At 31.2% G+C, this 13,727-nt stretch overlaps 1 protein-coding gene across 1 annotated transcript; it reads left to right on the forward strand.

Annotated features, from left to right (window-relative positions):
- Positions 1–6,449: 6,449 nt before the first annotated feature.
- On the forward strand, positions 6,450–11,964 carry LOC110924409. The gene is made up of 9 exons (XM_022168418.1): positions 6,450–6,519; positions 6,615–6,653; positions 6,758–6,840; positions 6,967–7,054; positions 7,149–7,391; positions 7,468–7,630; positions 8,010–8,911; positions 8,999–10,216; positions 10,301–11,964. Exons 1-9 carry the CDS (start codon positions 6,450–6,452, stop codon positions 11,962–11,964), a joined length of 4,470 nt encoding a protein of 1,489 aa, XP_022024110.1.
- The last annotated feature ends 1,763 nt before the right edge of the window (positions 11,965–13,727 follow it).

Raw genomic sequence — 13,727 nt, forward strand, 5'->3', positions numbered from 1 at the left:
TTTAGATCAGAATTAGTAATTCCGTGATTTTAAATTGTGTGTTTTTGTTTTGGATTAGTCAGTGGTTCTTTCTATTTTGAATAATAAAACAAGTTGTAGCTTTTGATTTATTACCAAGATTTATTCATAATTTTCGATTTGTAATCATGAAATATAACTTATTTTGTCTTACTAAATCACTTATATTTCGTGATAATGTATTTTGCTCCGTTATTTATTATTTTTTCTGTTTTTAAGTTTTTATGTGTTATGAATTCTTATTTTGATGTTTTCCTTATAAAAAACATAATTAAAAAATGGATATTACACATATTATATAACAGATTATAATTATAATAAGCAAAAACAATTGATTTGCATATCACAATTTTTTGTAATCGAACAAAAATTAAAAGTGGAAATATTATTCATAAGGTAGGAAACAGTTATTATAACGAACAAACAAGCCATAAGTTAAAGGTTTCAAAAGACTAATGATTTTTTTCACCAATCGTGTTATCTTCTTCCATTGCCTCATATTCTTCTATCTTCCTCCGTTTCGATTCAGGAGGAAAAAACTCGTCATAAATGATTTTATATAGCGTTGGACAATCCTCCCAGAAAGTTTCCTGCGTCCATAAGTCGCAAATAATTTTGAAGAAAAAACAAACAATGTTGTTAAAAGTAATATAAATTTTGAATCTAAGTTCAAGATAAGTTTAATATATTACCGCATATTTTTTACCATAGTTGACGTGTAACCATTCAAACGGCCATGATGATAGCCCTTCATTCCATTGTTTGCATACACATTTGTACTGCTCAATGTCTCTACCATTAAGCCTAATTAAAATTTCAAACAGTATAATATCGAAAGGAATATAAACCATTATGAAAGGTTTTTGAAACCTGTAATTGAAGAATGTATGTTGATGCTTTATATAGTATAATAAGTTGGGCCTAATTTAATAAACCCAAAAAAAAAAAAACGAATTCTAAGTAAAACATTGTGATGAAGTTTCTAACTGTTAATTTTCGGATGTATTGTTAAGTAATCAATTCCATATTTGTAAAATCGGTTTTTTAGGAAATGCTACAAGAATAAGGTTATTTTGTTACTTATTCTGTTTTGCTGTAATTTTGGTTGCATGAACAAATTTAAAGGTTTCTAATTAGGTGGTGATAATTGAGAATGGTCAACGTACCCTCTACCAAATTTATGATGATGCCAACTAACAGTATCATTGAAATCAATATTTTCGATTTTTCTTCTTTTCAAATAAGTAATAATTTGTTTTCAGTTTTAATCTAAATAATATATATCTATTGTTCTTCTTAGTATTAGTAATGTGCGACCACAGTTGAGAACAAATCATACAATATAATCCTAATATAAACCATATTGTTAACATTCATACATATTGTTATATAATGTTTCAAAAACTTCACATAATACATATACTGAAATATTAACTAAACTTTTAGAAAATAAACTACCAACAACATGTTCATATGCAAATATATAAGTATCCAAAAAACCTTAACCATTAACCACCCATAAACTAACAAAAATGTCTATTATCATCCTTCGACATGCCTTAAATTCGATCCACATTTGTTAACTCCATCACCTGTGTTGAGGTAACAAAGTTGAAGTGAAGAATGTCACCATTCTTCAAACTATTTGCTGACATAAAGTTACCCCAATTGACCATTTTGTAACGTGGTACGTCACCATTTTTTTCAGTTTCCACTTCGTTCTCGATTATTTTTCCATCCAGAGTTTTAATCTTCAATGCATGAAGCTTCTTTGTAAGACCAGATCTCCTCGCTACTTCAACAGGAAGCCGCTACATAAAAAATGTTACATTATATTATTATAATTTACCCTATAATTTATACATTATTTAACTACAACTCATTATACAAATTATCATACCAATCTATTTTCTCCTTTTTTTGTAAACTCATAATTTTCTTGATCAATTTCAGCCTTCTTTCGTTTTCCACTATGTTGTTTGGTTTGGCTTTCTTCTCCAGCTGATACCTTATTATAGTAGTTAACAACATTTGAAGTATAATATCATTAATCAATAATAACAAATAAATAATTTTAATTTTGGTTCTATAGCAATCACTCAATAAATCAGTTGTTACCTCTCTTTGTTTTGATGATATATGATAGCTTGAAACATCTGGTTTGAGCACTTCTGTAGATTGTTCAATGTCCTTTCCCTTTTTTGATGTTGAAACAACAACTTGTGCAACCTTTTTGCGTTTCTTTTCAATATATTTAGTATATATTTTAAACATAGAAATTTGTAAATCAAATACATACTAATCATATGGAATGCTGTTTCTATTTATATTAAGTGATTATTACCTTATCACTACCTTGAACCTCTGAACATGAAGTATTCTTTTTTGTTGTCGTCAAATGCTCAACTTTTACAACTCCTTTTTTTTATGCAACATCTTCTCAGTTTCACTTCCAATCTCTTTAACCTGATATGAAATTTTTGTTCAACTTTAATATATATAAAATAACAAAATATAGAAAACTAGATTACTTCATTAATCAAATTAATATTTAAAAAAATACATAGTATAACACACTACCTCATTCATCAACGTATCTCCACTTGTATCTGTTCCAGTATCAGATTCAACAAACTTCTGTAAATAAAAAATATATATTTAATAATCCAATTTATATGATAAATCTTTTTTTTAAACAAGAACAAATTTACATAATAAGCATTTTGTTGGAATGTTGATTTAGATATTATTTCACAGAAATCGCTCTCTTCTGCTTCTTTTTGAGTACCCAATTCAACTTCAATTCCATTCCTGAATGCCCTCAAATGAAATATCACATTACCAATCTTATCGAATATGAGTGTGTCACCATCACATATGTTCAAACTTTCACACAGTTTCGGCCATCCATCTTTGAAAGCATATGTAACATGAAGTTTATCTGCCATTACATCCCAGTACTTACCACCCGCAAATACTTGGTAAATGCCGTTTAGCTCGTGGTTTCTGTAAAACATGTTAATAAATTCATCTGGAATTACCTGCAAGTTATGAAAACATATTTATAATTATAACTACTAAATATGTATTACATTTCACGTGTCTACAATGTTGACATTTAATTTACTATCAAAAAGTACTCTTACCGTAAGACCCAGTTTTGCGTAGTTGTTCTTTGTTATGTATGATTGACCATGCACATTGTTTATGAACGGAAAAACCTCCAACACTTTGTCCCCAATGCTTCTAAATAACAGCCATGTGTTTTTTTACCAAATGAAGATTATTAACAACAGCCCTCCAACCATCTGTTAATACTGGTAACTGATCCATGTGTCTAAGTCAAACTGTCCAATGTCTACCGTCTTCATGACGAACCTCTATGTTCATATGCTGCCAGTCATTGCCCCATTTTTTTGTAACAAATGTAACAGGTACCATCTACATTAACGTTGTTATATGCATTTTAGAAGTAGCACACATTAACATATGCTGACAACGTTATATTTGATCAACGAAGAAACAGGAATTACACATACCAACGAAAGCTCTTTAGGATCTTCCATCAGTTGAACAAAACATAGAACCATGTTGTACACTGCAATGGATAATACTTACTAATTCGAAGTCATTTTTTTTTTCAGTTCAAGAAACCATAGAACCACAGACCATTATTACCCACTATTTAGTTATTTCCTTCTTCCTGTAACCTATTTGTTTAGCATACACTTATAATTTTTACATAATTTTCAAAAAAAAAAATTATTTTCATCCTTTAGTTCTTTCTTTAAGCACAAATTTTTTCCTTTTATAAGTTATAGCACTCATTATCTTTGTAAACACTCTAAATCCTTGAGAATCTTAACATGCAATCTAAAAATACTACTGATTTGTTTTGTAAATCGATTTCCCTCTTCTTTCTACATGAAATCTATACTTGAAGTTCTATTTAACAGATGTTATTATACAAAAAATAGTAACCGATTAATAAAAATAATGATTCGGATCTTACCTTTTCTTCGAAATTATGCTGCAAGTTTCTTCGGTTCACTTGGTTTGTCTTCAAGATAATGACGCTACTTCAAGCCCTAACCGTTCAATCTGTTATGATGTTGATAAAGTGATATTGTTATGTTTTTAATATTTACATATTTAGATATTTTAGATTAATAAAAAGTAATGATGGTATATCTTTGGGAGAAGGTATTGAAGTGATGGTTCTTGGAAAGCAATGGCTATGTTAACTTTTTTTTATTTTTTTATATGTTCTATTATTTTAAAATAATTATCATATATCTTCTCCTTATCTAATACACAAAATGTGAAATAAAAATATTTTCGAAAATTAAACCATTGAAATATTTACATGTTAAATATAAAGTTAATTATTTAATTTCCATATTAAAAGACTTTGTAAATTTTCAGAATGTTTCATAAAATTCAAGCATTCAATTTTCCATTATATTTTAGTCATTCAAATCTTACCAAATATTATTACTTATTACAATTAGTAACTAATATTTTAAAAAATATATCAAGTTTTTACATTCCAAATACGAAATACATATTAGGTATTTGAAATTTTAATTCAAAATAAAAGATTTCGGTTATTATTCAATAATATTAAAAGAAATACTAAATAATTATACTTTATTTTATTCGTATATCTCATGTAATTTTATTTCCTATTTTTTCTTATCTTTTATAAAATTACAAAATCTGTTGTACACAATAGATTTCTTATTTCCTAATCTTTTTCAAAGTTATTGAATTTTCTAACATTATAAATACAACTGGTTTAATATTAAACCTATTATCTCAAATTGAATTTTGCCTTTTATTTGTAAACAATCATGTTTTCAAACTCTGATGATGTCTCTTCTGGGTTTTTTTAACAATGCATCTTTCAGTAGCATTGATGTCTTATGGGAAACAACTAAGGTACGTGTAATTAATTTTCCGTTGAAGTTTTCAATTATTTGTTTTAACTGTTTTGTTGGATTTTGCAATTTTTTTAGCCAAAGTCTCTTATCATATTCGGTATAATCAAGAACATATTACCGGTTTTGGTTGGCACTACATGACATGTCCAATGTGTTTACATGAGGCTACTATGGACGTTGAGCAATATCTTCCACTTGATGGTTCTTCTGATTTTAAGAAGTATGAAGTTTATCGCTGCTCTAACTATGAATGTTTTGAACACATCATAAAACCTCTGCCGAAATTGAAGATCAAAATTGAAGTTGAGGATGATACTGATTCAACTCATCTTATATTATTTCATGATCAAGCTATACAGGTTTTGAATAAATCTGCTGATGAATTGGTTAAAGAGAATGAATCGGTATATTTTCAGTTTATAATACTTTTATTCTATAATAATTTTGTTAACATTTGTAAAATATTAACAGATTGATATTTATCCGACGTTTCCAAAGGAGATTAAGACTTTGGTTGGGAAGTTGTTTGCGTATAAGATCCAAGTTACCCAAGAAAATATCGAAAAATTTGATGAAGTTTATGATATCACTGCCATAAGCAGCGATTATTCTGTTATTTCCCATGTTAAAAAGAGCATTTTGACTGCAGAGGTGATAATATTGCTTATGAGGAATACATTTACTAAATTGTTAAATATTTAAGTAACTAATAAAAAAATAATTTTTATTTACAGAAGGAGAATATCGCAAAAGGTAAACGTAATCTGTATGAGCTGTATGACATTGATCCAGCATTTCCGAGTTGTTCTTCAAAGCGCAAGATCGATGAAGAAAAAGATGAGAAAGATTTTGATTGAAGCCTAGAGAATTACTAATGAAGAAATCATGTTTTTTTTTTCTTTAGTCACAAGAATTTAAGATTTTTTGTTTCAGTATTTGTTTTATGTATTAGACTCTATTTTAATTTTGATAATTGAAATTCCTGTTTTTTCCTTTATAATCGTTTTATTTATAATTAAGATTTTAAAATTTAAAGTTTTCATAAAATAGAATAATAATATTGAGTATATAGATGGGAACTTTAAACTTAATTTAGAAAGTTTGTAACTAAATGTAACCGGAATTCAATTCACTAAATTTAATAGAAAAGCTCAATTACTGCAATATATAAAGAAGACCTTATTTAACCCACTCATCTTGCATTAGAATAGTTGTTATTCATAATAGTTAATGAAATTCAAATAGACAAGTTCCCTCTTTCAAATACATTCAAACACACATTTCAATTCTGTATGTTCCAGTTCATGCGTATCTAAATTTCCGAAGGTAATTCTATATGTATTCATCATTAGTTCATGTTAAAAACAAGATGTAATTATCACCGATTGCATTTCCTTTACCTATTCTACAATTTTAATATGAACAATTATGTTTTCTAATAAGTTTCTTTTTGTTTTTTTAATGAAGTTGTGATTAATCACTTATACTATGTCAAAAAGATCAAATCACTCGCGTTCATCTTCAAAGGATCCGAATTCATTACAACAAATATTTAAGAGTAAGTGACATTCTAAGTTATTCAGTTTTTGTTTCGTTAATTACAAATGATTAATATTTTAGATTACATTTCTATTCATCTTGGTGTTTTTGTAGGTCCTGTTATTAGAACTCCTCTTTCAGATATCTCAAATGGTAATTGCTGTTAAATCGAATTAAAACTATAATTTTTACTTTATATGTTTCTAATGCTACTAAATCTTATGTTCCTTACATATTCTATCTTTTTTATTATTAAGTTAATTCACCTGCTGAAAGGCGTAAGCTTCGAAAGATAATACTTGATAACAAGAGATCAAAGAAATCGTCATCATCAACAAATGTTCGAAACATATTGTGTGAGAACATAAGTTCGCTGCAGTCTTCTAATAATAACAAGAGATCAAAGAAATCGTCATCATCAATAAATGTTCCTAACATATTGTCTGAGAACATAAATTCGCTGTAGTCTTCTAATAATACTCACCGGAACATATACTCCATTGGTCCTCATACAAGTATAAATGAGACAAATTCATTAGTTTCAACCATAACAGGTATATGTTCTGTTTATTTTTTCTTAGTTTTCTATTATATTTCACTAACCAATATTCTTATACTAAGATTTATGATAAAATATGTAACCTTTAGATAACTCCAGCAAATCTACACCGTCAAATGATAATCTTCGATATTCCATTTCTCCTCGCATTAATATTAGTAACAATCAAGTGGTATTTGGTTCTACGTTTACAATTACAAAGTTGTCTTCTGGTAAACGTAAGCTCGAGCATAGGAAACGTGACACTACTCCTATACCTATGGTCAATTTGGATTCCGATGATGATGATGTTTTAGTCAGAGTGGAGGACCCTTATAAGGGGGTATCTAAAGGTTTAATTCTTTTTCATCTTTTTCGGTCATATATTATATTGAAACAACAATATAACCATTACTCTATATTTAATAGATTATTTGGACCATGGTGACCAAGTTCTTACATGCGAAATCTGTAGTGCAAAGTTATGGACATCAGAAGGTGGAAAAGGTCGAATAACTATGAATAAGATGTGTTATAGTATGTGTTGTGGGTATGGTAAAGTTGAGCTACCGCCTTTAAAGGATGCGCATACGTCTTATCAACTTTTGTTTTCTTCCTCAAATGCAAGTTTTTCCAGAAGAATATAAGACGATACAACTCTATGTTCTCTTTTACATCTATGGGTGGAAATGTTGATTCTGCTATTAACAAGGGCCATGCTCCGTTTATTTATCGTATCAGTGGGCAAAACTATCATTGCATCGGTAGTCTTAAACCTTCTAATGGAAATCAACCTTAGTTTTGTCAGCTATACATATATGACACTGCAAATGAAATAACAAACAGACAGGCATTATTCGAGTATGATTCATTATAAGCCCCATCTTTTTACTTATATATATTTATAGAAAACGATTTTCTATTATTATTATGCTATATTAATTTTATGTTGTTTATTTGTATTTTGTCAGGAAAACAAGCAAACCTTCGTCCTCTAATGATAAAGAGATTGATGTTGAAATGATACATTTTTTGAGGGATTTATTAGATTCAGAAAATATGCTGGTTAAGACATATAGAATGGTCAGAGACCATTTTCACGAATCCCCAGAGGCCAACCTTAAACTTCGTCTTATGTATAAAAGAGAAAAAGATGGCCGAACATATAACTTACCAACCACGTCGGAAGTTGCTGCTTTGGTTCTTGTCGAGACTCAGTCTGGAATGTTGCAGCGTATTAGCGAATTACATCCATCGTATCTTGCTCTGCAATATCCGTTGCTTTTCCCATATGGTGATGATGGATATAGAATTGATATTCCCCATAGAGATTTAATTGCGACACAAAAGAAAATAAAGCCAAAGTGCACGGTGAGAGAATTTTTTGCATATAGGTTCCAAGATAGAAATTATGGTTTTTCCTTAATTCTTAACGGAAGAAGGTTGTTACAACAATTTTTGGTTGACGCATATACGATGATCGAGAGCGAGAGACTACATTACATTAGAAGACAACAAACAAAACTCCGATCTGAAACATTTGAAAATCTTAAGAAGCATAAAGATAAAGGTAAACAAACTTTAAAAGACACTGGAAAGCCTGTTATACTACCTTCTTCATTTACTGGTGGTGCAAGATTCATGCAACAAAACTACCTCGATGCAATGGCCTTATGTAAGTCTTACGGGTACCCAGATTTCTTCATAACTATAACTTGTAATCCTAAGTGGCCAGAAGTAAAACGATTTCTAAAAGATTCCACCATCAAAGCTGAGGACAGGCCTGACATACTGTGTCGATTGTTTAAAATGAAGCTCGGTTCAATAATCAAAGATTTGAAGGATTCTAATTACCTCGGTGAGATTAATGCTGGTATGTTAGGTTTTTTTTACATTTCTTATTTTTGTGTAAAATTTGCAATTAGTTTTATAAAATACTAAATTTGTTTTTTTTATTTAGTTGTTTATACAGTAGAATTCCAGAAGCGTGGTCTTCCTCATGCACATATATGCTTATTTATGAATGTCGATCACAAACTTCCTACTGTAGATCACATAGATCCATTTATATCGGCTGAGATTCCTGATAAAAATCAAGATCCCGAAGTTTATTCTTTGGTAAGTGATTATATGATTCACGGTCCATGTGGAAATGCTAATTTGAAGTGTCCTTGCATGGTTGATAAAAGATGTTCAAAAAATTTTCCAAAGAAATTTTCATCACATACAACTGTTGATTCAAATGGTTTCCCTGTATACCGAAGACGAGATTCCGGCCACACAGTTATAAAATCTGGTGTTAGATTGGACAACAGAAGCGTTGTTCCATATAACAAAAGGCTTCTCAAAAGATATCAAGCACACATCAATGTAGAATGGTGTAATCAATCTGGTTCAGTTAAATATTTGTTCAAGTATATTAATAAAGGCCCTGATATGGCTACTGCTGTTGTTTCTGGTGTTTCAAATCCAAGCATTAAGGATAAGCCAAGAGATGAGATCAAGGAATATTATGATTGTAGATATATTTCAGCTTGTGAGGCATCATGGAGAATATTCTCAAACGAGGTTCATTATAGGTATCCTGCAGTTATGAGGCTTCCCTTTCATATGCCGGGTCAACAGAATGTTGTTTATGGTGCGGATGACGATATTGATAATGTGTTAAGCAAACCTTCAGTTGCTTCTTCAATATTTGTTGAATGGATGAAATTAAACGAGTCAAATGAAAATGCTAGAAAGTTGACTTATGTGGAGTTTCCATCAAAATTTGTTTGGAAACTTCAAGATAGATGTTGGCAGGTACGTAAGACGTACCAAACTGTTGGCCGTATACATTCTGTGTCTCCTGCGTTAGGCGAACCTTATTTTTTGAGGATACTTCTGAATAAAGTTAGAGGGCCCAGATCCTTCGAGGAAATACGTACTGTTAACGGTCAGTTATTCCCGACTTTTAGAGATGCTTGCTACGCAATGGGGCTGTTAGATGATGACAATGAGTACGTTGAGGCCATTAAAGAAGCAAGTTTCGAAGGACATGCTGGGTATCTCCGAGCGTTATTTGCTACATTGTTGTTGTCAAATACACTTTCACGTCCAGAGTTTGTGTGGGAGAACACGTGGAAATACTTAGCAGATGATATTTTATACAGACGTCAAAAAGAAACAAATATTTCAGGTTCTCAGCTGTCTTTTTATTTTACATTCTAATTTTCTGTTTCATCATTAATGCCAAACAATTATTTTTTTTTTGAATTTTTAGGTTTAGTGCTTCCAAAACATCAAGTTAAAAACCTTACTTTGTTGGAAATTGAAAAATATTTAGTTTCGAATGGTTCGTCGTTACGAGGTTTTAACACGATGCCTTTTCCTGATGATGATTCGTCACGTGATGTTACTAATCGTCTAATCAATGAAGAGCTATCACATGACGTAGATGAAGTACAAACTGAGTTTAATAAGTTGCATCAATGTCTGACAGATGAACAACGAGCTGTTTTTGACGAAATAATGGCAGCAGTTGCAAGCCGTAAAGGAGGGTTATTTTTTGTCTATGGGTACGGTGGAACTGGAAAAACTTTCTTATGGAAGACTTTGGCTTCTGCAGTTCGATGTAGAGGTGAGATAGTTTTAAATGTTGCTTCAAGTGGTATTGCTTCATTATTACTTTCTCGTGGAAGGACAACCCATTCTCGGCTCCATATCCCAATTAATCTCACTGAAGATTCCATGTGTCATATTAAGCCAAATAGTGATATTGCCAATTTATTAAAAGAAACTCAATTGATCATATGGGACGAAGCACCGATGGTCCATAAACATGCATTTGAAGCTTTAGATAGGACTATGTCTGACGTGTTTACTGATGGTAGGAGTAGTCGATTTGATGTTCCGTTTGGAGGGAAAGTTTTTGTATTCGGCGGTGACTTTAGACAAATCCTACCAGTTATTCCTAATGGTACTAGACAACAAATAGTTTGTGCCTCTTTAAGCTCTTCATATATATGGTCAAAGTGCAAACTGTTAAGGTTGACTAAAAACATGCGCCTAACAATTGGAGCTGATAGTTCTGATATGGACTCTATTAGGGATTTTGCGAAATGGCTGCTTGATATTGGGGAAGGTAAGTTGGGAGATGATAACGATGGTGAAGCAATTATTGAGATACCTGATGATCTATTAATCACCGATAGTTCTGATCCAATACAAAGCTTAATTGACTTCGTCTACCCTTCAATTATGGAACAATTTCGGAATCCTGGTTTTTTTTCTGAACGAGCAATTCTAGCACCAAAAAATGACGTAGTTCATGAAATTAACGATCGATTGCTTTCGTTATTTCCAGGTGATGCTAAAGAGTATTTGAGTTCCGATAGCATATGTCAAACTGAACAAATGCTTGATTCATTTCAAGAAGGTTTATACTCAACAGAAAATTTGAATGCTCTTAAGATTTCTGGGTTGCCTAATCATAGATTAGTTCTTAAAGTTGGTGTTCCTGTCATGCTTCTTCGCAACATCGATCAACAGAAAGGTTTATGTAACGGTACAAGGCTAAAAATTACTTTTCTAGGCAAACAAGTAATAGAAGCTGAAGTAATATCTGGCGGTAATATCGGCACAAGAGTTTTCATTCCAAGGCTCAATATGATTCCGCCTGACAAAAAAATACCATTTGAATTTCAAAGAAGACAATTTCCTCTATCAGTTTGTTTTGCCATGACAATTAACAAGAGTCAAGGCCAATCCTTATCAAAAGTTGGTCTTTATTTGAAAGATCCGGTGTTCACTCATGGTCAGTTGTATGTGGCATTATCAAGGGTCAAGACCAGAGAAGGAGTTAAAATATTGATATTCGATGCTGATGGAAAACCAACAAATAAGACGTCCAATGTGGTTTATAAAGAAGTCTTTGGTAGCTTATAATGTAAACTGTTGTTTTTTGATTTCATATAACATGTTACTTATTTTTTATCATTTTATTTAACTATTTATTGCTTATAAATAATAAGTGACATGTATAACTTTCTCGAGCCCGGGAAGCATTCCCGGGTAATAACCTAGTGGTGTTATATACTTGCTGAATGGTGTTATATACTTCCTATAATTAAGGTGGCGGTTATGGGAAATTTTTAATTAATTGAATTAATGATAAAATTACTTGTTTACCCTTTTCAATTAATTTAGATCTAATGGCTGAGATTCTTTCTTACCTTTCTCACACTTTTGTTCTTTTTTACAATAACCTTACCCTACTAGGTAATATGCTAATATATAAAAATATATGATAACAATTTCTTTTACTTTAGAAAATAAGCTATTTTTAGCAAGGACTAAATTAGTGGTTAACCACCCATAACCGACCCACTATAACCATGGAAACCGATTAACCATAACTACCATAACTGATCGGTTATGTTTATGATCGTCCATTAACCGACATCGCGGTTATGGTAATGGTTTTGGCCAAAAACTGACCCAAACCGACCCACGCACACCCCTAATATAAGAGCATTGTTCTTGATTAACAGAATGTTGAATGTTTAACAGGTGCATATAACAACTTTTGTACATTGTTCTATTTACAAAATTACCCCTATTTGTAACAAGTTCTATTTAAAACAACATGAACGATGTTCTCAGATTAGACCAAGCTTATGTGAATCAAAAACTATTTGATCAAATTACACCAAGCATGAACAGTATCCTCAACCAACCATGTTTACAAATTTGAATCGAAAATGTAACAGTAAACCCCAAAAATTCCTAAATTACCCGATAAACCCTAACTATATTTGAATGGAAAACATTAATCGAACCCTTAATGAAACACCTAAACACTTAAAAACCATGTTAGTTCGAGCGACATTGTCGGGATCGGCAAACGTAAACTTATAAACCTATATGTGGCTACCTCGAATGGCTCGAAGTAGGGTGAGGATCATTGTCGGGATCGACATTTCTTTTTTGTGAACTCGTATCGATGCTCTGTTTCTCGTTGGAAGCTCCTTCTTTGCCAGAGACTCAAGAGTAATCTATTAGGTGTGAAAGCTTGGGGGGGGGGGGTAAAGGTGAATCAGGTTATATTTACAAGGGTTTGTTACTAACTTGGTTAAGTAACCAAATACGAAAGTACCATAATACCCATGAATTTACCAAGAGAAGCGATTGACGGTTACCTTTTCTGTTTTGACTTTAACGGCGTTAGAATCCAGGGTCCAAGATCGATTAAATTGGCCATAAGCGGGGTAAGGGGTGTCTGCGGGCCCAAACACCAAGGGGTAATTTTGCAGTTTAGTCTTTCTATTTTTTATTTTCTTACCTTTTGATAAAAAATATGTTTACTTTAATCTTAAATTATGTAAAAATATTTCAAGGAAATTTATGTTAACCTAAAGAAGAGATTTTAAATCATTCACATTCCATTCTCCTTCTATGTCTCACATTCTCATTCTCTATCTAACAAAACAAAGAAATTAAAACATTCACCTTCCATTCTCATTCTCTATCTACATAATTTAATTAAAAACTACCCGTCTCTTTAATTTTATTTTATTGGCGAACTGGAAATAAATAATCCTACTTAACTCAATTTGGCCGATAATAATCACAAGTCAGTTATTAGTCGATAATAATCCTTACTGGTCAATTTTTTTTTTTTTTTTTTTTTGTAAAATAGACCGCCATTA

Source organism: Helianthus annuus, chromosome 17, assembly GCF_002127325.2.
Source record: "Helianthus annuus cultivar XRQ/B chromosome 17, HanXRQr2.0-SUNRISE, whole genome shotgun sequence".
Classification (NCBI taxonomy): domain Eukaryota; kingdom Viridiplantae; phylum Streptophyta; class Magnoliopsida; order Asterales; family Asteraceae; genus Helianthus; species Helianthus annuus.